The 26286-nt window shown below is 38.4% G+C and overlaps 1 protein-coding gene across 6 annotated transcripts in view; it reads left to right on the top strand.

Annotated features, from left to right (window-relative positions):
• Window positions 1-14945: 14945 nt before the first annotated feature.
• BCKDHB (branched chain keto acid dehydrogenase E1 subunit beta) overlaps window positions 14946-26286 on the top strand; it is a 142394-nt gene continuing 131053 nt past the window's right edge. For 5 of the 6 annotated variants that reach the window (XM_029962689.1, XM_029962687.1, XM_029962688.1 and 2 more), the window contains exons 1-2: window positions 14946-15018; window positions 17624-17692. In XM_029962689.1, coding sequence (XP_029818549.1) covers window positions 14955-15018; window positions 17624-17692 — 133 coding nt within the window. In that variant the 5' untranslated portion in view covers window positions 14946-14954. The remainder of the gene's footprint in view (window positions 15019-17623; window positions 17693-26286) is intronic. The other variant, XM_029962691.1, reaches the window with a different exon arrangement.

Here is a 26286-nt window from a genome sequence, read left to right as displayed (position 1 = left end):
GAGCTAACAAATACTGTACTTGAGCACATTAGAAAGTCACACTGAAAATTATTAAATTCAGTATTCTATGCTATATTCAACAGCACAGACTAAAATAATGCAGAGGCTTATGCATTACAGGGAAAGGATAAAAAGAGAAGATACTGAAGAGTAAGATTTAGTAAGCACCGAGTAAAAATAACATGTCATTTGCTATGGTGGGACCCACCTTGCGAGCAAGTCACCTGCACTCTCCCTAGAGCACAGAGAGAGGGGTATGCTCTGAGGGAGGTATGCCTCCCTTCTCTCGTACCTACCTTAATTTTGGATGAACCACATTATTAATTGCTTTACCTCTGCCTATTGATACAGCTGAGGAACCCACCTGACTACTTGTGATTCATCATCTGACTTTCAGATGGTAAAAGTGAGATTAATCCCACCTCTACAACGTATACAGAAATGATCTGGATCTGGTTTGCACCTGCAATATTAACTTCAGCATTTTCTAATTAACATTAGAAGCATGCTTGGATTTGCAGTCCTGGTCTTTAAACAATATGTTTTAGACTTGTGCTTTAACCTAAATGTGTATTTCTAATTAATGAAACCTGATATAGGCTTGGAAAGAAAAATAATTCTCTGATTTTATTCACCTGCCCAGAAATCACAAAAAAGACACATATAGGTCATTCTTAAATCTATGTCCTATCTATATCTGTATCAATATTTCTATGGTGCTTCTTTTTGTTTGTTTTTTTTGTTTGTTTTTCCAGTGGAATGCCTTTTTTACCTCTTTTGTAGAAACAAAGCTATTTCATTCAAAACCTAAAATTTCACTTTTGCTAGAAAGCACTTGTAAATCATACTCTCAGTCTTAGACACAATTTAATTTGCAGATGAGCCACTATTATAGGGTATGGGTATGTGAAAAATGCAGTTCTGTACTTCATAGTAATATAGGTACACATGGAAATAAACATATGCCCCATTTCTACCACAGGTCTGTTGATAAAAGCAACCTAACTCAGGGAAAAAATGGAGACAAGTTTCTATAATAAATTTATAGTCTAAAGAAGCTTCATTACCTTTAATGACAAAAAAAGGATCTCATTGAAGCCACTGTTACCAATTGTACAGAAATCCTCAATCTTTCCCAGTAGGCCAGGAGAGAGGAGGGTGAGTCAGTAGTTCAGTTTTGCTTGGGCTTGTTATCAGCTGTTGTCCTTATGAGGTTGTGATTTGGAAAGTACAAGTTGTCATTCTTACTGTGTTCTCTCTCTCTCTCTCTCTTTCTCTGCCTGGGGGGGTAGCAGAAATGTTGCAAGATGAAGCACTCCACACCTCAGCTAAGATAAGAACATCTTCATCAAAGGAAGACATGGCCACAGCTATCTGCTAGCAGATAATCTCAGGAGCCAAGAATGCAAAGCTTCAAGTAGCGTGGGAATGGTCCCATTTCAGTCACAGCGGAAACAGCCCGACACACGCACACTCACAAACCATAGATTTTTACTAGGAGGGCAAAGTGGAAATTTAGTGTGAAAAATAAATGTCTTGTTTATGCAAATGACCACACAGTGAAGGGTCTAATAATCTTTCCCTATCGGGATCTTATTAGCAATTAAAAATAATCTGTCATATGCCTATAATAGACAAACATTTGCTTCCAAATATACAAGCATCAGTCAGTGCATTGGAACATGATGCAGTAGATGGCTGTGATCACTGCAGCATGAGCAGGGGGTTGTACATTTGTACACTGAAGAGCAATGCAGCTTCTGGGAGCACGACGTGAAGTATGACAGACAAGGAAAGGATACTCTAATCAGAACCATCTCCACCGTGCAGTGTTGTCTAGGAACTCAGCACAGCTGAGGGGAGGGCAATCAAAGGTGTAAGAGTAAGGTACCACCACTGGTGACATGCTACACAATGTTGGTGTATCAGACTAGTCTGCCCCCAAACATCACATTGCATACAGGAGTGACCACAGAGATTTTACATGCAGCTCCTGAGCATGCTGCTGGATGGCAGATGTTGCTACTACATTTCTTCCAAGATCTTGAGTACCCTCAACCCAGCTACAGTCCCTGCACCTCTAATCTAAGTAGTTTTCACACTCCTCTGAGGCACCGAACATGTGAGCCCTGCACAGCCTTCTGAGGGTGTATGGATAGGTGGGGACTCCCTCGCCCACACCCCAAGTTAGGCAAAAGCAAGCCAGTTCAGATCTGAAAGTCATGTATTTGCACAGATTTAACAACTTGGGTACAGCCCTGGGCCACTCCAGATACACAGATTCCAGAGGTGGGTGGCATCCAATTGGCTTGGAAAGTGAGTGAGGCAAATATGTGTCTGTCTGCACCTGTCCTGGTCAATATATATGAGTCAATAGCATCATTATTAGGAAAATAAGATTAGGGCAGGGACTAGGAAGGTCCTCCTACAACATCCAATCTGGTCTCACTCATCATGGATATTGATCTTGTACATGATTGCATCCCAAAATTTATCAAGCTCCACCTGATGATAATCTAGGATGTATTTGCATAGCCTATATATAATGGGACAGAAGCTCCTGATCCGATGGTTAGGAACTTTCTAATTCCAGAACTTTCTAATTCTAATTCTACGTTATTAACAGTTATTATATGCACATTCTTTCTTGTACCAACATCAATTCAAATAGCTTTTCTCACTCAATGTGTTCATCCAACATATTTATAGACAACAGTTTTGTCCCATATCCATCTGCCTCTGTCAGCCCCTCCTGCCATCTGTACTCTGATAGTTTTCAACCTCTGGTCACATCTCATTCTCATTTTTGACTGATGATCTAATATTATGCTCACTTGGCCTGCTTGAGTCAGAGGATGAATCTCTCTGTTACAGAAGCGAATCTCAGATTTGCTCCCTTCTGTTCTCTCTGTCACCTGGAGGTCATTTTGTTTCCTGTTCTATGTCAGTATCATATAAGGCTTCATTGCTCTGTCTGAGACTCCACCTCTTAACTATCTCTACCATATCTTCCTCTCCTCTGTTGCAACTGGCTTCCCTAATTTTCTCTTTTGCCATTCCATCATCTACCTGCTTTTTCACATCACTTTCCATTAGCGAAAATTCGCAATTAGTTTCTCAAATTATTCTTCTTTATCGGTTAGTCTTTTTATTTTGTTCTGCGGCTGCATCCTTCTTCCTCTCTTACCCTTCAGGTTAGTTTGCTAAATTCCAGCCTTAAAGAAAAGATGAAAATTCTCAGACCTCCTCCTACAAATTGCTACACAAGCCACCCTAGTTGTTTGTTTTGGGCAAGTAGAGCATTGCTTGCAAGAGTAATTTTTCCTTTGGTCTTGCCTGTAACAGTCTTTCACAAGAAGCTGAATGTGTGCAGTCGTAGGCAGTAGCTTTAACAATACATATGAAACCATCAGTAGGTCTTGTACCACCTCTTGGCACATTTGAAGGAAAACAACCCTAGGCATTCTTCTACTGCAATGTAAATCTTGCAGACCAGAGCAAAACCACTCCTGTTTTCTATCTCATCCTACTTCTTGTTATCATCTTCTCAGCATGCTAGGGAAAGTGTACTAAGAAAGCATACTTCTTCCTTTCCACTAAGCTCACTTCTGGGTGATGTGAGAAGCCTAGCAGAGAAGATAGAGTAAGATGTTAGAGAGCATGAGTCCTCACAAATTCATCAAATGCCTAGGAAATACACTTTGTTCTGTTGATCTCCTGAATGTTTAGACTTTTCCAACTCACCCGCTTCTCCTGTCCTGCTTGAGATCTCCCTTTCAAAGGAAACTGTTTTTATTCATTAATCTGAGTTAGTTCAGACCAAGGGTTTTCCTCCTATTTTACAGTGAAGTATTATCCCTTCTTTGCATTCTGAAATATATTTAAGTTACTGAGGGATCCTCAAAAGAAAGCACTGGAGAGTACAAATTTTCAGTTTATTACATAGACATTTCAAGAAAAACAAAACCAAACCATCTCCTTCTGTAAAAATAAATTTTTTTTCTGTTTGTGCTGAGGCCGATAATTTTTCAAGTTCTTGTCTTTATTACATCTACCTCAGAAATTAGATGGAAGACAGAAAATCCTGGAAAGGGTGTTGAACTTTGTCCTCGTGGACACAGCTCAGGAGAAATTAAAAAATTGTTTGTGTCCACTCTTGCAAACAACTGTAAATTCTAAGGGGGATCCAGGAAGACCGAATCTTGCTTAGGTCCTTGCATTCTTAAAATATGACAATATCTCAGAATGTGTGTATCTTCTTCTGGGGCAGACTTTCACATCTGATTGTAAAACAATGAAAGGACCAAAGGTACAAATGGAAATCTTCGGGATATGGGCTCAGCTGAGTACACAGCTCTTGACATTTCTGATAAAACTGTGAAGAACATAAGGGAAACAGACTGATAACAGATAAATAGTGTTTCCTAGCTTCAGGCATGTGGTAACCCACATTTGAATTATGCAGACTGGCAAGATCTTTCCTTTCTGAAGATCCAAATACTTCATTATACTTACCTGTGGTTTTAAAAATCTAAGGCACAATAAGTGATCATCTTTATGGTTGTTCCTTCCTTTCCCACAAAGATAAATAAATCACCTCTGCCCCAGACTGAACCAACAGCATTAACCAATATACTGTTAGGCACTGTGAAAGCACAGCAGCAGCATTAGTGTGTGCAAGCGAAGCTCATTGCATGTGCAATCCACTCCAGGGCTCACAGTGTGCTGAGGACTCCAGGGGCAAATTGTACTGTGCACACAGCTTGCATTGCATGGCACTGCATGGCACCTACCTGTTCACAGCAGAGAGCCTGCACAGCTCCACTGAACACAGTCCTCTCTGAGAAACACACTTGTTTAGTGACTCCCACTTCTCATCAAAGACAGTAATTTTTTACTTTTGAGCGTCTCAGTGCATCAGAAAAAATATTGCTTGTTTGGTTTCACACAGGATCCAAGCTCAACCTTCTAACACACTGCAGCCCCTCTCCCATGATCTCCAGGGCTATGTTGCATCTTTCCTGGGAGATCCATGATCTACACAGTTAAATGGTAGAAACAGGGTAGGGTGATCTATAGATTGATTGCTGGCTTATCCATTTGAAGATGACCTACCTTTTATACTGACAGCCATGGTGGCCATGGGACTATGATAAGCACAGGCATGGAGTATTTATATTTCAAAGGAATCTGATTTTCTGCAATCCAAGTTAATAGAATCTGTTGCTTAAGTCATCTTGCAGTACCATCATTATTATTGGGTTTGGCATTTTTAACCATAGAAGATTCATGTTCAGATACAGTTTCCCACAAGATTGCCTATGTCTGAACTGTGTGGATACAACACAATGACTAAAATTCAAAGATTACAATACTGAATTCTAATTCAAGCAGACATGTAGACTTCATAAATACTGGGTTTACAACCTGTGTACTTTCTGTCAGTGTTCTCAGGCAATGCAAGGACTGAACTGGGGGAACAAAGGGCTCCTTGCTTCCAGAGGCAATTGCCTAGCACCAAAGACACACAATGTAAGTGTTCTGTGAGTTGCTACCACACATTTTTCCATGAATAATGAATTTCAGTCTCTCTACTGTCACTCACGAAGTCATATTAAAACTGCATTGAGCTGAATTTCTCTGCATATCAGACTAATCAATAACAAATGAAGAAAATGTCCCTCCTGTGCTTTTCCTCCTTTCAAGTGTTAATTTAACAAGTGGAAATGGCAAACTGCAGCTGTATAATATTTTCTGGAATTGTTACTTCTTTCTTTGGCATGAGTTTATTACATAAACATATGGAAAAATCTGCTCTGGAACTTTCCATTAAAGCACATGTGACAATATGGCACTGTTCCTACTGACAACACTAGAAAAGTTTGAGGGAATATGAATAAATCTCTTAGGGGCTACTCTTCCAAGGGACTTAATTCCATGTCTCAGAAATGCTGAGCATGGGTTTCCTTATCTCCTACAGAGTAACTAGTAGTGCAATTAACTCCCCATACATCAATCATACAGTGAGTTATTAAGCAGACAAGTCTTGCCCTGTGATTCTTGCCACCAACCCTTTTACCAGTGACATTCACTGCAGTTCTAATACCAGTAACCACCTGGATTTAGAGAAACAAAAGTTGCTGGCAGTATAAATTCCCTATCTTTTTACATGAACCCATGTGTCTGTCAGACTGGGTATTTAACCCTCGTCAGTTCAATCTTGTACCTATGCTATGTAAAAAGTCTCTATTTATAGCTGGACCTAGACAAAAGCCTAGCCCTTACAACTAGTTTAGAACCAAGGCTCCCAAAAGAATAATAAACTTTCTTGCCTTCCCCCATGCCCACTAAATTGGACTAGCCTGGGGGCTAATTTCAGCAGTCAGATTTAGCCTCACCAGAAGCAGAACTAAAAGTTAGAAGTAGTGATACAACTGTGGTGATATTTAACTTTTAAAGAACTCCCAGTGAGATGAATATGCCTTGTTTTTTTTTTCTCATTTCACAAAAGGATTTCACAGAAGTGAAATCTGAAGCAGTTTGATGAAAGCTATGAGCCCTGTTGGTAAGTCATTCAATAATTAACTAAACAAAGCTCTTGACAGTTCACAGTAGGAAATCTGATTCAAAAAGGGTGGAGAGAACAATCTGATAGATCTGTATTTCAAAATATGTATCTCATCAAATAAATCTTTATTGTTCCCTGCCACCTAATGGTATACATGAAAAATTACGAATCAGTAAGACAACACCCAACTTATGCTATTTCTAATAGACTTTGATATATTTATTTAAATATGGAGAAAGATGAAGGTTAGAGATAAAAATGCAAATTACTGTTACTGGCTTTTTGTAAGATCCAGGCTGCCTAATTTAGTCTAAATCCTGGTGAAGCTGTATTTCTATATTAAATGCCCGTGCTGCCTATGGGTGCCACTGAAAACCTGTTACGAGATATTCCATTCATCTAAATTAAATTTAGGCAGAAGTTTGTCATATACTTATTTGAAACAATCTTTTATATGAAAATTACAAAATATCAATGTATAGCATTGCCACAACCTAGTTGTTTTTCTGAATGAGGCATAGAAATGTTGAATGGGTCTTGGATTTCCGCAGGGCCATATGAATTGCATGAGTATTAAGCATTCCTGCTTTTACTGGTGACCAAAAGAACTTGCAGGTACTCTGTGGAGATGAAAATCTTTAGTCAAAATAGAATACAGAAAGATACACTCTTTTTATGTTAAAATTAAAATGCACCTAGACATTTTTTGCTGGGATGAAGAAAATTGATTGGGTGAAGGAAAAGAGAAGTAATAATATATAGCACAACCAGCTGCTTTATTTAAAGGTGGCTGCAGGTGGGTGATTGCCTTGGTGCAGACACCAGTGCCACACTGAGAGCAGCATTAGAATCTGAATATGACCTGAAACCTTTTTAAATTAGCCTACGAAAAAATACCTAGAACATCCTCTAACTGCACAGATGGTCAAACTAAAAGAAAAGTTATGTAGAAGGAAAAACCCCTGCCATTTGGATTAAATTTAAGTGAACTGACAGCCTGAGTATGGGGTTTTTTGCTTTTATAAAATTAGTAGCACAGGTGTCCCTAGAGTATGATCTATTTTTGGGTAGCTTTGAATATTCACACCCTGAATACAGTTGTCTTCAATCTTCTCACCTTTGACAGCAATGAAATGTGGGTCTGGATACTGCACTGACTTGTGCAATACTGCTTCTCTGGCTATGGATACTAGTTCAACAGATGGACAGGTGAAGCAAAGGAATTGATGTCTCCATACTTAATGGCACACTTTACAATTGTATAGCAGGAATAGGACTTTCACTTGTTCACTCGCTGGTGGAGTACCAATTCTGTATGTGTAATTTACAGAAATTACTATTAACATTATAGGGTGAGATTTGTTACTTCTGTAAATAATCACAGCTCCCACTTCTATCAGCAGCTCAAGGTCAGCTTGTGGCAAGGAGAACAGAATCTCATACACTGATTGAAACCTGTCAAACATGTTGCTTGGTACATATTTATCTCTAGGGCAGCACCTGCCAGCAGCAGGCAGAACACTGTGGAAATCTGTTGGGAACGCATGAAATCCAAAGGTGACTTCTTTAAATCACATGACTGTTACTTAAAGCCACCTAAACTGAATAAAACCATATCTTCTGACAAAAGATAATTCATGGACAGTGCATTTTTCTTTTTATCTCCTTTTGTAACACATTTCTAACTGTATATGTGATAGCTTTACGGGTTATTATAATTTAAATCAGAGCTGATTCTATTAGTCAGTAAAATAACCAGATAGTGATCTAATAAAAATCATAGCAGAAAGATACGGAATTATGCTTACCTATAGAGGATGAAACAGGTAGCTCACTTAAAAAGACATGGAACTACACTGTGCTCTAGGGGAATGAATGACTATGGGGAAGCAGCAAGGTTTTGGCTCAGTATGTCCCGACATAAGTTGATCAACCACACGTTTTTAACTTCATTGAACATGGCTGTACTATAAGCAGACACCAAAATTGACCACTGTACTGTACTATATTATCAAAATATCAGGGAGATATTTTATATATGATCTGAGGAGTGGATAGGTTGTATCCTAAAAATCCTGAATACAGGACTTCTGTATATTTGCTTTTTGAACAATATATATGAAGAAACCATCACTCCACTTGTTTCTGAATCTGAATAAGATTTATTGGTGTACTTTCCTGATTGGTCAAATAGGAATTCTTGTTTGTTACTGAACAACAACAGATATTTTAGAACTGCAAGGTATTAATAAGATTATTTTAGTATGACTTCACCCAGTAGTTTTGCTATCAAGATTGTAACTTTTGTTTGAGCTACAGTACATCTCCTACAAAGAAATCTAGTTATTACTTGAAGAATGAAAGAAATGAGAATCCAGAATGCTCTCAGGTAAATTGTTCCTATGTTTAACTATCCCCAGGATAGAAATGTGAACCTTATTGCTTGTGAAAATTGGACTTCATTATCACTTTTTTTGCATTAGAATTATGAGCTGTCAAGTATTAGAAATCATTTCCCTGGACAGGTATTTCTAGATTGAGTCACAGTAGAAAATAGAGTTAAATATGCTCCGTGGTTTCAAGGCAATTAAAACTGATTGAATTAAATAGCGGAGAATGGGATTCTCTTCCCGTAATTATGAAGCACTGAAATGTCTTATTAAAAAAACTGAATAATATCTCTGTGGATAAACACTACTGTTTCTAGCCTTGATTCACTTAATTTTATGAATTTCTCATGTAATTTTAAAATAGGACTGTCTTCAACTTGAGTGTAATCATTCTGGTGCAGCGTCTAAAAATCTAAAAAGCAACTGGGGATACAAGCCACAGTTGCTATTCTAGACTGAGTGGGATGCACTCTCTTACCACAGATGTGGGTCATATGTCAGAAGTAACTGGATGATTTCTGGCCTGGCATGCAAATGAGTACAAAACTACTCCATTAAAGCTTCTTTTCCTTTTTTTTCCTGCTCTCTGCCAGACTACAGCTTGGCTGGACCAATGCTTCTGGTCTGCTTTTTATGAAAATGTAAAATAATTTCCCTGCTAAACTGCAAAAGGTTCCCTGGCATGTATAAAACCTAAGATGAAATCATTTACTTCTAAGTTCCATTGATCAAAACCATTACTGCTCTGCTCTTGTGCAGTTTGTCTTACTTGTTCTTAGGGGTAAGACAATCCTTTCTGTTCACAGGTCTAATCCGTACAGGACTGACAATAAAGCCAGCCAAGTCAAATGTTACAACTTCTTCTTTCATGTATCCAAGAAAGAGATGACTGTCCCTAACCAGCAAAGTAATCCACTTGTCTGAGGAAGTAAGGATGGGAGAAAGCAGCTCCAAAGTACCAGTAAACTACAGAAAAAGAAGGACGAAGCAGATAATTAGTGTAGAAGCAAGATAAAGGACAGCAAACAAAGCAAGAAAACAGCTGTAGTGCCAAAACATAGGGTTAGCATGACAAGAGTGCTTACTAGCAGCTCCTATAAGAGAGGGTGAATCAGCTAATCAACTGTTGGGGTGGAAACATGCTACAAAATTCTTTTAATGATAGCATGCCAGGCAGAATTGACAGAAAACCAACTATGCTTGAAGGAATGCAACATAAATCACCTGGATGCTTCCTCATCTACAGCAATGTAATTTAAATAAAGCAACATCCAGTGGGAAATGTGACAAGTTTAAGGTTCAGCTGCAAGCTATGTAAAAATTTTGAGAGATTTTGGAACAGAATAGTAGACATGAAGCCATATGTTTATGCCAGAATCCAATACATGTGGTTTGCTCACAATTAGATTCATGTCAATCACAGGCAAAAACATGAACTTCAAAGGAGTTACATCTGATTGATGCTGGCATAAACACGGGCATAATCTGGTCCATGTCAATGCGATCTGTGATCATCATCAGATCCTCATTAATTGCTCTGCATGATTATTCAGAACTAATAGTAATCACTGCCAGAGTTTTTAATGGTTGTCAACAACATTCAGAGTGTGCACAATGACTAATACACAGGTGGGGAATGTAGCTGATTTCAGCTCTTAAATGTCTGGTGTATAGATTTAACAGAAGTGACCCCAAGTGACTGAACAACTTCCAAATGAGAAAGCTGACTTCAAAATGTAATTAAAGTTGCTTGAATATCATAACATATATCAGCAACAACATGGATATAATTATTACCCTATCAGAGCTGGAAAGACATGAATGCTAGGACTTATCTTTGCTAACATATTGGTCAGCCAAAGTACATTTGGATAAACCTCTTTGCCCATTTCTCTTTTTAGTACCAGTGCAAATGCCCAAGGCCATGTGGACAAATCATCTTTTGTACTCAAAAGACAATAATAATTTAGGTGTTAGTATCTCCAGATACTTTCTTCTCTTTCACCTATGTCTGACTAGCAGGTGAACATATCTTACTTCTGTCCCTCCTTCCATCATAAATGCTATAACTTCCTCTGTAAGATACTGGGCCATATGACCATTCTTTTCCTTTTCAAGTTCCATATATCACCAGGTGTAGGAGACAACAGTCACTTCAATCAGACATGAAGGAATATCCTTTATCTGCCTGTGCTGAAAACTGAAGCATCTCCTGGAATATTTGACCGGGTCATTGCTACATTTTATAAATAACACAGCATAGCAAACACTAACTGTACATAAACTGAATATATCTTACAGTTTATAGTGTGATCTTAGCAATTCACAGATCCAACAATTCACATATTAGTAATAGATTACAGACCTACATGTACAGTAATTACTTTCTATACTGCAGTTGGGGGAGGTTTTGAGAGACAGAGTGGAACAAGTAATATCTGCAGGTCTATGAATTCTTTTTCTCCTTCCGGGCCACCTGCTTGGGCAGAATTTGAGGATTTCAGATATTTGTGAAGGGAGCCTAGAAGAGAAATGGAGAGAGTCTATTTACAGGAGTATGCAGCGACAGGAAAAGACAGAACGGATTCAAACTGAGAGTAGTATTAGATTAGATTAGATATCAGGAAAAAATTCTTTACTGTGAGGGTGGTGAGGCACTGGAACAGGTTGCCCAGAGAAGCTGTAGATGCCCCATCCCTGGCAGTGTTCAGGACCAGGCTGGATGGGGCTCTGAGCAACCCGGTCTAACGCAAGGTGTCCCTGCCCACGGTAAGAGGGTTGGAACTACTTGATCTTTAAGGTCCCTCCCAACTCAAACCATTCTACGATTTCTCGATTCTGGGATGGCGACGCGACAACCCCAGCGGAACGAAGGAAAAGCGTTTAAAGGGAGAGGCGAAGCCTTTGGTTTCAGCCGGGGCTGTGGCAGCACCGAAAGGGCGCCGACGCCCCCGCGGCCGCGCCGCTCACCGCCCCCGCTCCGCCTGCGCGGCGCACGTCAAACCGCCGTGCCGCCCTCCCCCCCTTCCACCCACGCGAGACGGCCCCTGATTGGTCCGTCCCCCGCCCGCCGTGGCAATCGGAAGGCCGTCCGGGACCCCCGCCTCTTTAGAACGTGCGCGGTGGCGGCGGCCCCGGAGAGCGGCGCTGCGATGGCGGCGGCGCGGGTGGGCGCGTGCGCGGGGCGCTCCCCGCCAGGCTCTGGGCCGCCTGTCCCCGCTGCCGGGCGCGCCCCCCCGGCCGCCGCTCACTTCGCGTTCCAGCCGCCCGGCAGCCCAGCGAGTACAGGTGAGGCGGCGGGACTGGGCCGGGTCCATCCCACGGGCCGCCCTCAACCTCGCTCTGCCGCCGGGTCCGCCCCGCCGCCTCCTTGGGGGACGCCTCCGCCCGGCCGCGACAGAGCGAAGGGAGGGAGGGAGAGAGAGAGAGAGAGAGAGACGGGTGGGAGCTCCCCGCCTCCGCCCCCCTTAGGCCGTGTGACCCCGCTGTGACCTCGGCGCTTCCAGCCCTCGGGTTTTTCCGCGGAAATCCTGGGCTGTGGGTGGGAAGGCTCCCGGGGGCCGCTGGTGCCTCGGGTGGTGAAATGTTTCGGACGGTCAGTGCCAGAGCTGCACCAGGCCGGCCCCTCGTCTGCTCAGACCTGCGAGGCCTTCCCCGGCCCCTCTCCCAGCGGCAACGCATCTGGCAGTAACCTACTCACTGACATCCTCCCCGAGCTTTGTACTGCCTGCTTAGGTCGTGACTGTGATAATAAACCTACGGTGAATAAAGGCTGCTGTCCGATGAAAAGTTCGAGGTCATCCCTGTGGTCACATGGTTGAGAGTAAACACAGATCACTTGGAAATGAACAGGGTGATGAAAGTTGCTGTTTTGACTTAACTTTTGAGATGCATCCCTGCAAATGACCAGTGCCATGTTCACCTGGAAGCAGCTTGGCTGCTGCAGAATAGCTGTTTCTCTCACATGAATGTCACTGTCCTCTAGGTGTTACTCAGTTGGACATCTTGGTGTTGCAGCTTCATCGTGACTAACAGAGGTGGCTGAGAGTTTTCTCGGCTTTTTCTATTAGTGATGAGGAGGTACAGGTCTCCAAGGTGGTCACAGCAGAAAGCTTGTGTGCTGCAGGTCGCTGCTTGAGATGATGGTGAAGAAGCTCTAGTGGGGTGGGCCAGTTGCTGCCATTTACTAATAGAAAACTAGTTCCCTGTGAGTTAAAATACACTTTGAAATTCTGTGAAAAGTAGTGAAAGTGAAACAAAATTTTGCCAATACTGAACCTGATATTGCTGAGATAATGCTTTTCCAACTTCACAATTCAAATCTGAAGGGCACAATTAGTTCCCCCTTCCCTGCAAGGGCTGATACGAAAGCCTGTTTTATAAGCAGAAGAAGAAAGTCAGAACTATCTGTGTGAGAAGCTCCTGACAGTTGCTTAAATAATAAGCATTTATTTATATCAAATACTGGAAGGAATGAATCTTGTGGAAAAGGTGACTTAAGCACTGATGTGGATGACTTCAGTGATGTGGTGACTTCCCACTGATGTGGGAAAGGGAGAAACAGCTGCTGTTCCCCAGCTTTCTTACCCTTGAATTTGTAAATTTTATTTGTAGCTTTCATATAATTTCAACAGTTCCCATAACAATTTTTTTTTACATTTTCCTCTTAAAGGGCCAGGTAAAGTGTAACGAGTTCAAGAAGCATTTGACCAATGCTTTCAGGCACATGATGTGACTCTTGGGGATGGTCCTGTGCAGGGCCGAGAGTTGGACTTGATGATCCTTGTAGGTCCCTTCCAACTCAGCATATTCTGTGATTCTGTGAAGTTACTAAGCACAGGAATGTGTAGGAATGCAGCTACTCAGCTCTGGTTTGGCATGACATGAGTCTTTTAACAAAAAATACTAATGTTAATTAACAATTTAGGAGAAAGGGAAGCTGAATGTTTGGTGAAAGGTACTGTAGCTACTGGAAAAAGTATGTAGTTCTCCTTTCTGAATTCTAACACCTGTTACGTTTGTCTGGAATCTTCGCCAAACCATCTTTTTTTTTTTATTCATTCTTTACATGCTGTGCATGTTGATAGATAGCATTCTCCTGGGCTGTGGCTTCTGGTCATGACTTAGAGGCCTTGCTGGTTAAAGAGTTACCAAATGTCAGCCACGCAATTTCTTATCCATTCAGTTTCTTCTAAGGCATTATTTTATTTGCTTGGAGAATATGAGTTGGTCACACTAGTGAGGACTGGCCTATTTTTTGGTCCATCTTTGCTTTCAGGCCCGTTTGTTTTTCCCTGCAGTGCTGGAATGAAGAAAGGCACTCCAGTAGCCTTTCTTGGTTTGAAGGTTTTCTTTCAATTTCAGTTAAAATTCAAAGATTTGAATACAGCAATCTAATGCATTTGCTTATTTTGGCACCAAGTTGTCTTTCTTTGAAGTATGAATTTGATGCTTCTGACACTTTCTAACTGCAGTGCAGAGAGCAGGCCAGTGGTCTAAAAAAATTGATAATGTTACATGTCTGTAAATGGGAAAGGCTGGTACTTTAAAAAATGTAACTAAAGCATGATGAAATAAGCTTAATGAGATCTGGTGAATCTTAACAGAAAGGATCCCAGTCCTCAGAACAATAATACTTTTCAAAGTTTCTTCCTTTGAAAAAACTGTTGTATTAGTCATTGTTCCTGGTGTTTGACTGAGCATTGCAAAGCTGCATTTTCTCTAACTAAGAGCATAATTTTTTTTAAAAATGGTTGCATGCAGTGTAGTAGAATTATAGTCCTTGGGATTGCGAAGTATACCATACTCAATCTCGTCTATCCCATAATTTAAGTTTATTCGGGAAACGAATCTTGAGTACTCCTAACAGGGATCTTGTTTTTGATGGTTGACTGAAGTTTTTAGTCATGTTTGCACCAGTGTTTTCTAATGTACTTTGTGTTTTGAACCAAATTAAATTGCTAAATGATCACTTTCACACAGGGCAAACTCAGAAGATGAACCTCTTCCAATCCATAACAAGTGCCTTGGACAATGCTTTAGCCAAAGATCCAACTGCAGGTATCCTATAATTGTTAGTGTGTTTTGCTTTGTATAAACTGTGTTTTGGTTTGCCTATTTGTGTGCAATACTTAATGCATTTTTTATGGCCTTTAAAGTTTTCTAATAAGTTATTTCTAGATCTCAAAAAAAAAAAAAAATCTTAAAAATGTGTTGCTTTAACAGATTACTAATGGACTGTGTGATCTGAGATGCAGTTGTGTCTTCTGTTATTAACTCTGTGCATTTTGCTTGAAAGCCAGGACAGAAAGATACATTATTTAACATACTTCTGGTATTACTGATGTGAACTGTACTTAGGGGCAACTTGAGTCCCACCAGTAGGAGTTTTAAAAATGTAAATATTACTTTTAAATTTCTTAAACTTTCTATTCTCTAAAACTGATATATATATTTAGAGACTGTATATTCCTTGCTCTGTCCATTCTCCATTCCCTTCTTCCCCACCCTCCAAAATTAATTAAAAACTTTACTGATTTCAGTTCATCATTATGCATAGGCAATGTAAGATTTGCAAGGCTTTTTGTGGTCTGGATAACCTATAACTTCAAAGATTATGGTTCACTATAGCTGAATTAAAAGGCTTATTCTAAACTCTTGCATAAAACTATTTATTCCACTTTTAATTTGTATACATAAGAGGAGGTATTTTGCTTCTGTTGTCCTAACAAAGGCATGATGATTGCCAGATATCTGAAAAAGATGTTTTATGTCATGGACACAGCTGTGAAAGCTGCACCATCTTGTGTAATTTTAGTTTTTCTTTTTAGTATTTTAGTAACTCCTTTTGGCACTGCTTGAAGCACTGCTCAACCTAAAGTCTGACCGGTCATCTAATCTGTTGGGACAAATTTCATGTTGTCTGCCCAGTACTATGCCTGTATACATTCTCTCTCAGTCTACAGCTGTGTTATATTCACCTTGATTATATTATATTATATTATATTATATTATATTATATTATATTATATTATATTAGACAACTGAGGGTTAATTAGTGCCAAGGACAGATTTTAGTACCATTTCTGTAGAATCAGCCATACAAACGTAAGTAGAATGTTAGCCCAGCAGGAACCTGGAGTCATATATAATCTTCAGGCTTTAGAGAGCCAGTTACTCCAAGGTTCCAGTCTTGCTGCTCTGCTTTGCAGAGCTGGATCTTTGTAAAGCTCTTTGCAAGACCATGTTGGAGTTCTGCAGTCCAGACTGTACAGTCCAGTGAGCTGTCACTATCACTGCACTTACTGAATTAATTAGGACTTCTCGCAATACAGAACATATCCTTCATATGTTTTTAGTTGTATGGGAATTGAGCAACTGTTGTTTAAGTAGGGGAAATTCTCATACTTGTGTTGATGAGAATTAGAATCTGTCCAGGAAAATTAGAGTCTGTCCAGGAAAATATGTTTTAGTGACTGAACAAAATGAGTAAAGCCACACAAATTTGTGGATACCAGCATTAAATGGGATTTTATTTTTTTTTATATGCCAACTGGCTGAAAGTGAGTAACCATATGGTAACAGAAAGGCCTTACAAAGATTTTAAGTACATAAAATCTCCCCCAAATTATTCTTAAAAATTAATTAGAGAAATAATCTGGGGACATACTTCAATCATATACTCCATGACTGTATTCATTTTACATCATTATCGAAGTTATTTTTCTTTAAATGGTCATTGATGTCAGAAGTGTGTTAATCCCCTTTAGTGCTTCCAATCAGAAATTTATTTTATTTAATTTAAACAAGAAGGTTAACTTATTTTGCATCTTTTAGAATATGGAGAGTATTGAGGAATTTGGGAATTATCAGAACTGACCCTAGTTCATGCAAGGTGCTATTAGTGGTACTGCTGCACATCTTAAACACTTAAAAAATTGAAATGGGCAATACTTATTTCTGCGAAATAAATAACAAAACTGTTTTAAGAAAAATTAGACATCATAGTTCCATAAATGCAATGGAAACCCCCCCAGATTAGCTGGTACAAAGCAAAGTTTTAAAGGCAAATACTTTTAGTGATAAGACTTTACTGACTGCAAAGATAGTAGTGTTGAATACTGAGATTTGTCCTAGTTATTAGATATTCATATTTTCTGTAGAGGAATTCCTTTGAAGTCACTCTCCAGGGATCTGGCAAGTAGGTTTGGAGAAGGTTGAAAATTTCGTGTTGGATCAGTATTTCGAAGACAACTTCAATTTGATAGTTTTCAAAACACTATATCTACTGAAATCTGTGGATGAAGAATGCAAATGGTTACCATTTGAAGCAGAAGACCTAACTTCAATGACTCTATAGTGAATGAATGTAATTGCTTTTTAGAGTTTTATTCATTTAGTTTTAGGTATTGTGATATTATAGGATATTTCAGAAAAATAAATAGATGGTTTAATGAAAGCCTAACTGAATCAGTTTCATGAATTCTGTTGGTTCTTCCTTTGTTATAGTGCACGAGAAATGCTTAGGTCTAGATAGATCTTGTAGTGAAATGAAATGTAAGGTGTTACTCACATTAGTGTCTCATATAAAAACTTTTGAAACATGTTCATTAAAAGTAAGATACATTAGAGTAATATTACCCTCCTCTGCTGTCCTTATTTTCAGTAGTGTTTGGTGAAGATGTGGCCTTTGGTGGAGTCTTCAGATGTACAGTTGGCTTGCGAGACAAATATGGTAAGTTAACTTATAAATCTGACATCAATTTCATTTAACATCTCTGCTCTTTTTTACCCCTCTGTGTTTTTAGGAGAAGAAGACATAGGAGAGAAGCCTTGTAAATATACTTTTGTTTTCCTTTCTGTTGTTCTTGGAAATAGAAAAAGCTGTGAATGTGTTACCATTTCTGTAAGCTTTTCAAGCTTTTGAAACTTGCTGATGTAATTTCAGGAGTCTTCTATTTCTCAACTACCTTTATCAATGTAACTTCATTTTTTTGAATTGTTTTCTGACTGGATATTTAATATTGTGGCCCTATTACTGTAATCAGTTATAGCTTAGCAACAATACATGGTGATGTTTTTTCATCCTATCTGTTAAGAAGCATGAAGAAATTACATTAAAATGGACTTAAACTCTTTGTTAAATAGTTTTTCCCCTAGCATGGCCTGGAAAGCCAATAGAGAAATTTTATGGCTAGGCTTGTCCTTTATCTATGTGATTGGTTTACTTATTTGGGAGACTTATGGGAAAGCATTCAGAGAAATGCTACGACCTTGTCTCAAAGAGTCTTAGAAGTAGCCTTTACACTGTAGAGAAAAAAGAGGTTTACAAAAGTATATGAAAAAATAAGATGGTACCTAAGTGTCTAATAGTTCAGACCGTGGAGGTGAGTTCAGTGGAAGAGGAAAAATAATTAATTGCAGGAATTTTTTCTTAAAAACGTATTTTTTCTAAGTAAGCTTTAAATAGGAGATTCCTTTAAAACTTGCAGGAACTTTTAAAATTTTTTAAAATTTTAATTTTTTGTTTTTGTGTGATTTGTGATTTAAATTAATGCATATATTGTGTTCATTTTGGAAGAAACTTGGTTCATCAGCTTCTGTGGGACAGTCTCCTACAGCGGAGTTTCAGTGGCTTCCAAGGATGGTGGGGGAAGGAAAAGACTTTAAGATCCTATATTGTTGCACAAGCATATCAGTGTTACATTCACAGTTCTTGCTGGATAGAATGTAACCACTGAGTTCTGACACCTAAAGGTGTCAGAAAATCTAAAGGACTTTTCCAAATCCTTCACTGCTCTTCCAATTAAGTTTCTTCTTTGGTTATCCATTTGGTGTGGTGCTCTCAAAACCTGGCCATGCAAACCCAAAACACAGGAAAAATAAATGTTCTTTATGCTGCTGCTGAGGTGCTGATAAGCAAACAAAGACAATATCTGAAATACAAGTTTGGACAGAAAAAGAAGTCTGAAGATAAAGTGAATTTGGGGCTCATTTACCTAATGATAATTTAACTTTGTAAGGTGGGTAAGACGACACAGATAACTTGGCTTCTTTCTTCACTAGTAGTGAAATTCAGTAGAAAATAGGCCATGACTGAAGAGGGAATGGCAAAGATGAAGTAGAGGATGTACTGAAAATATAGTTACAGTGCTGATGAGAACCAGGAAAGACTAAAAGTGCAAAAATTAAGGGAATCCAATATTTTGAGGGGTGTGTCTGTGTATCAGCGTTGTCTTAGAGATTAAATAAGTTCTAGGTGGAACGCTTGTTTTATGCAAAGGAGGAGTTTCAGGTGGAATTGACAAAAAAAGAGCTTCATGGATCTTAAAGAGGAAGTTTACATACACTTACTGACTCTTTTTTTTTCTCCATTTTCCTCCTGCACTTATTATCAACATAATAATAGGTGATACAAGTAATATAATATAAGGTTGTTTTTATATGTTGATGTAAAATATGAAGGAATGAATGCTTTTTTCTCCTATTCTGGAAGAGAGAAGCTGATTTTTTGTTTAGTTTCTTTTTCCTTGCAGGTAATCAAAATCACTAGGTGGCAGTCTATGCCTGTGAGTAGTTATTTTGATACAAATTAATAGTTTCTTTTTAAGCACTTTTATAGAGGTCAAGGTTTAAATATCACCTAAGATTATAGTAGGGAGAATTTAGTATACTAATACTCAGTAGTAGTATTATACAGATGTTGGCTGCTATCCAGAATGTCTCTCTGGAGAGACAAAAAAGAGAAAAAATAATTCTTTTAGAATAAATCTGTCATTAAATATAAAAGCTGCATTTTTTTTTCCAGAAGAACCATCAAACCCGTGCACAGTGTAATGTGGTAGTATAAACACAGCTAGAGGCCTGTACTATCAAGTGAAAGAAGACAAGCTCATTGACTTTGTAAGGAAATAAATCCAGCCTTTTGATCAGATGAATTTTTAACATGCTACCGAGAATTTTGTTTGAAAATGTTTAATTAAGGAATCATATGTAAAGAAGGCAGAAGAAAGTTTCTTTTCCATGATAGCTGTGACTTATGATGCTATGTTTGTTCCTATACATCTTATGTCAAGATCTGAAACACGATTCCAGTTTTCTGGCATCGAACTGAATACTTAGAAATCTTTTTCAGTATAATCCTCCATCCTGAAAATGAGTAGACTTTCTGAAATATTTATGTAGAGTGTTCCTTTCATATAAGAGAAGGGAAATAAGTATTCTACAGTTTTTTTTCCTTTGTCCCTTCCCTCTGGTCGTGTGCAGTGGAAGGCATATTAATGTTATATTTCTTATCTGCTTTCCCACTGCCCTCTGACAGGTTTTTGGTTGTCACCATTTTGCAGAGGTTACATCCTCTAACCTCTGGAGTATCTTTATTGAAATAAGGAATATGTACTGTTTTATAGTCCTGCTGTGTGGAGATGTGTCCTGTCTTTAAAGCAATGTGATGTTATCTGCCTACTGTGTTTTTATAGCCTAGGTAATGTGTGCAAACATTTTTTAAATTTTATTTTCTTAAGAGTAAGTACATTATTATTTCCATCTTTTAGAGGAAATGCTATACAAATGAAATAACTGTACGATTGTCTTTAAGTTCTGCAAATCAATTTGAAACAATGATCTTGGATTGGGAATACATGTGTCCCATTGCTCTATCTGAAGCATGAAATAAAGTTGCAGCATGTAAAGATCAGTACTATCCACATGACAGAAATACAGAGGAGATCAGAGGTAGGAATTAGATGATAGGAGGTAAAGAAATGGGAGGGAAAAACAGAGGATAAGGTAAAAATGGAGAAAGTGGACAGAAGTGAAGACTGAGAAACAAGAAAGATGAAATAGTGATTGACAAGATATGCCAGTCAGAAGAGTGCCAGGGCAGGTTTTTTTGGGGTAACTCCAAAAAAAAGAGGCGTGTTATTCTACTGTAGCCAAAAAACGAAGGTCTTAAGATTGTATAAACATTTCCTTGAATGCTCCCTCTGGTGTCCTCCAAACACCTTCAACTTGAGGGCTTCCTTATCTAAAAGTGCCTCTGTGTAGTCATTAGCCTCTGTAGCAATTTGTCTTTCATACCATTTTGGCCTGCACTTGAAGGGAGTCTCTAGTGTGCACTTACTGCCATGTCAAAAGACTGTCCTTAGTGAGGGTAAAGGTCAAGAGCTTTGTGACTATTTCAGAGCTCGATATTCTGAGAATGTGGAATGGGGTCAGTCTTTTCTCAGAACCCTGGGAATCCAGCAGATAAAAGGTGGGCTTGACAGGTCTTTCCCTACAGCAGTGTTTGGAGGAGGCTGATTTTTTTTGTGTTTATATGTTCACTTTTATAGATGACTTACTGAGATTTTGCTCAATCCCCTATTACACAGCAGTCTGCAGTTCTCTTCCATGGAATGTCCTTCTATTTGCCATCAAGGGAGTCTAGGTGACTGTAAATTAGATTCCCAATATTTGCAGGCCTGAATAGGTGATATTCTAAGTTTTTGAGCTATTGAAAATTATTTTTGAACTTAAAGAGTAGTGTAAATGAGTTTTTTACTTTTCAGGAGGGAAATCTTGAACAATGGTGTTTCTATTCACATACAACTATTTGCAAATGCAGGTAGAATGTGAATACTTTGAATGGAAATTTTTATTTCAAAGATTATCTCAGTTCCTGGAGAGTGGCACTTTGGTGTATCCCATCACAAGTGAGTGCTTGCCCAGGATAGAAGAGACTTGGCCTTAGTGCTGTCCCTCAGGAGTTCTGAACTTACTCCACAGATGGTTGACTGAAATACCAAAGCTGATCTTTGTGGAGATACAGCAAAAATGGTTTTGTCAGCAGTTGTTCTTTTGAAATATTTTGGAATTAATTTGTCTTTTGCTCAGTGATTCATTTGTCACTGTTTGGGATCCTCTGTGTGATAGCAGAGTGAACAAGAGGAAGATAGGTTTCTTCCTTTCTGAATTAATGTACTGTCACTGATTGGAGAGTATTTCACTCATGGTTTTTATTTTTGTTCATTCTGGTTTCTTTTAGGTGTTCTGTTTGGTCTCTGTTATTGCTGTTCCCCTCTTTTTGTTTGCCCATGCACACAGAGATGTACTGCCCACAAAAGCTTATGGTGCCCTCATACAGAGTCAATTAGAACAAAATGCTTTTCATAAGGTTTCTGTGTAACATTGCTGATATGTTCTAGAGTGATATTTGCTGCCTTTATTAGCAATGCAATGTTGACTGTCAGTTTGTGGCCTGATTTAGTCCCCAAGTCCTTTCTAATCTACTGCTTTGCAGTCACTAATTGTTTTTTTTTTCTGGGGGGACACTTGATAAAATGGAACTCGGTAGGAACAACTGTGTGTCACTCCTGTACAAAACAAAATCAATCTCAGATTATTTCCTTTCAGGTAATTCTGAGTTACATACGTGGCTAGAGACATTAATACATGCAGACAGTAGTAAATGAGGAATATGCAGCTTCAATTTTTTTTTTCTCCTTACTCATTTTTCATAGCTAAAATAAATTTCCTCTCGTGGAGCGAAAGGGTGCAACAAGTACACACATGTAACTTGAAATTTAATTATCTTTTTTCCCTAAATATTTTCAAGCATATAGGATTGTTTAATAAATAATCCTTCCTATGCTTTATTATTTCGATGCAGCTAGAAGTGTAGATAAAGTTGGTAGGATTTTTTTCTTTCAAACTCTATTTTAAAAAAAGGGTGAAATAGGAGGGGAGCAGATTATAAACAGTAATTACTGTCTGTTCAGTCAGTCCAGGATATTTTCTTGCAAATTGGAAAATCGCAGAACAAAAAGGAAAATCAAAAGAAGAAATAACACTTGTATTGAATCCCGTGAGAATGGGGGGAATTGAATCAAAAATTTCCCCTGTGGAAAATTTCAAACACATCAAAAAGCAAGTGACTAAATACATATGAAACCACAGTTATAGTTGTAACAAGAAAATAGCATTCTTATGTCAGGATGACTTAGCCACATTAGCAATCAACTGGATGCTTTAAAAATGATTTTATTTATCACTTCCATATTTGTTTTGTTTTCCTTTCCTTTCTGCCTGCCTTACAGAATTTGGTCTCTGAAGAACAGGGTATGTTTTGGGACAGATCAGCTGGCAAAAGCTGTTTTTAGCCTTCAGTGGTGGAGATTCTCTGGCTTTCCTGCACACATGATGCCAGTGCAGGATTATTCTTATGGTTTGAAGCTTTTCCTTATTGATCAGTTTTCTCTGAGCTCTGGCTGCTGCAGCTGGAGGATATAAGCCATCCAAAACTGGATACTTTACTCTGTGTCTTCCTGAGTAAAACCTGGTTGCTTACAGCTCTCTGCTGTTACATTTCATGATGATGCTAGTTTGTCTTGCAGCAATAATGTTTATTTACAATATCTGATCCACTGTAATCCCTGGTTGTTATTATGTAGACTTGTGTCTAAGGTGTAAACATCTGTGTGAGTTTTCAGGGAACACTTCATTCTCAGTAAATGAACCATTTGTTTATAGTCCAGTAAAATAATTCAGGAGTTTTTGTTTATTTGGCCAGGAGATGGCTGTGCTTAGCCATGCCCAAGGGACACCAGCCTTTCTAAAATAATGGTAGTCATTCTTTGAAGATAAGTATTTACTTGAGCATGATATTATTTTATGAGCTTGAGCTGTAGAAAACTCCTGAAGGCAAGTTCTCTGCTTTAAGTGAAAAGCCTATGAGGGTAAACATGGGTGAGAAGATAAGAGTTGTCCCTAGGTTGTTACAGTATTTGGTGAAGCTTCTTGGCTAAAGTTTGGATATACTTGCAAAAATTGCTTAACATACTGATGGCTTTTAGTAGCATGAAATAATGGGAGCATCTTTTAAAGCTGAGCTAATAGAAGTATATAAAATGTAGGGTTTTTTTAAAGCAAATTCTGATAGTTTGCCTTCAAAATCCATTCAATACTTTAAAATGTTTATATTGTAAATATTTTTTACTAGTGATTTCAGGAAATTGTTTATTATCTGGACTTCACGGCATGCTACTGGTGAGGGAGCAGAGATCTGTCAATGGAGATTCTGGGTTCTGGTTGTTCTTGTGTTGCCAAACAGGAACAGTGCAAAGGCAAGAAGTACAAGAACACAATTTGGATGGGCTGTAATGCAGTATATTACGGTACTATGCTGCCTCCCAGAAGCTACTAGTTGTTGAGTATTAATTCAACTGGTGGGAAAACACTCTGGGGTTTTATGTGGGGGTTTTTAATCAATAATTATGGGGTCTTTTACCTTTTTTTAGAACATAATATGCTATTATAGGGAGGAGGAAAAACTCAGCCTAAAGTAGCATGGGTGTTAGGGGTTTATTGTATAAACAGGAAGATAGAAAATGTTATGTTGACGCTTCAGAAGCAGACTGCAAGCTTGTTGGAGAAGCACAGTGCTTCTTTCACATAGGTGCTGGTCCTTCCTACCACACTGCATGTGGTAGAAGAAAGTACTTCAGAATTTTTGACGTGGTGGACTTAAGCTGAGAGTGGAACATTTTATTCAGAGTTAAAAATGACTAGTTGTATAGATTGAGTAAAACCCAAGTAGTCTGGGGTTTGGTTATCCTTGTTTCTTTGTGGATGGATTTAAGTGGAGAATTCTGCAGCTTACTTGCCTGGTTCTTCCAGAGCAGTTTGGCAAGACCTGGATTTTGTTCTGATTTATATAAATGCCTTTGAACAGTAACATCTGGAGAATGTGTTCCAGACTCATTACACAATAGTACATTTTGTTCGTTTTCATGTTAAATAGCCAATTCTTTTTTTAAGATTTACAGTTAGAAAAAAAGGAAAAGTTATTTGAGAACTTGCTAAAATGTAATATGTCTCTTTACACTGTTTGTATCTGTGGGATAATGATACAAATCAGTCTGTGTCAGAGCTAAATAACTTTTATTTTAGTTTTGTTTTTATTTTTTTTTAATTGTTCTGATAGTGTGCCTGGTGTGAAAGCAGTATTTTATTTGTTTGGGACTTACTAATATTTCTTAAGTTTCTTTTTATATGTTGTAGACCTGTTTGAGGGAAAGATAAAGAATATACTTTTTAATATAGAACTTCATACTCAGTGCAGAGCTTAACACATTTTTAAGATATTTCAGGATACATTGCTGGGCAAAAAAAGTATGTGCTGCTGAGCTTCATAAAAATGGAATTTTCCACTTTAGAAAATACTTGCAGTGAAACATAGAAAAATAATATTTTAATAATATTGTATCAATGAGTTTAAAACTTTATGTATTAAAGACACAAGATGGAATTGATGAGCATAACTAGTCTTTGCAGTCTGTAATAATACCAGGTCTGCAAGGACATTTTTTGTACCTTGTTTTAGATGGCTGTCTTTATGCCTTTCCTATTCCTTAGGTAGAATTAAATGATTGGTTAGTCCTATGATCACCCACATACAAATGGACATCACTTTGAACAGCAGGGTAATCTTAATTTAGCTTGATTCAGAGCCATCTGACTTGGTTCAGAGCTGTCTTCTGGTGACCAGGCTGACATAACGTGTTAGTCATTATTATAAAAGATCTCCTTTCTTTTTAATTTGTAAAAACATTAAATCATTAAAACCTGGTAAGGAGTTTTCACACTTACATGGAAACACCAAATATAGATCAATTTATTGATTTTTCTCATGCTCATTCTTTGAATGATAAAGGGACAGGAGTGGTTGCAAGTGAGATTTGTGAGATGGTTTTCATTACTGCAGATTACTGGTCATTCAACCCTTTGCTCCTGAGTACTTCTTGAGCAGCATGAAATCCTTGCTCTTGTGTTGGGAGTAGTTCCTATACAATTCAAGGTAGATCCAGCATGCTTTCCCATTTACTATAAAGTACTTCTATACTGCTTGATACTGAGGAACGTGAGAGAGCATAACGTGTATTTGACAGTTTTGCTTATTCCCTTATTTGTCATCCAGATGGTGTACCCAGCTTATTACAGCAGAATTTTCATTAACATGTTGTAATACTTAGCTTTGGTAACTGTTCTGTGTTTCCTGTTGGATCTCTCTGTCATGTGATGTTGCAGATAGTGTGAAAATGCATGGAGCTGACCTGAGCCTCTTAAATTAAGCTGATATATTGTCCTTTGGTTATACCCACATATAAGTGTTTGGTAGATGTCAATTTTAGGACGTATTTTTGCAAGTAAGCATTCTGTCATCTGGTAGAGCTTCTCATGTCACACTTAATAGTCAGTTATGCTTTTCTGCAAGTGTGCTTCTCACACAGCAAAATTTTTTTGTGGCTGAGCAAGGAATGTTATTAGTCACAGCTGGAGGAACACTCCAAT

This window comes from Manacus vitellinus, unplaced genomic scaffold (genome assembly GCF_001715985.3).
Source record: "Manacus vitellinus isolate BGI_N305 unplaced genomic scaffold, ASM171598v3 scaffold_4_pilon, whole genome shotgun sequence".
In the NCBI taxonomy this organism is placed as follows: Eukaryota; Metazoa; Chordata; class Aves; order Passeriformes; family Pipridae; genus Manacus; species Manacus vitellinus.
This window is presented reverse-complemented; position numbering and strand designations above follow the sequence as displayed.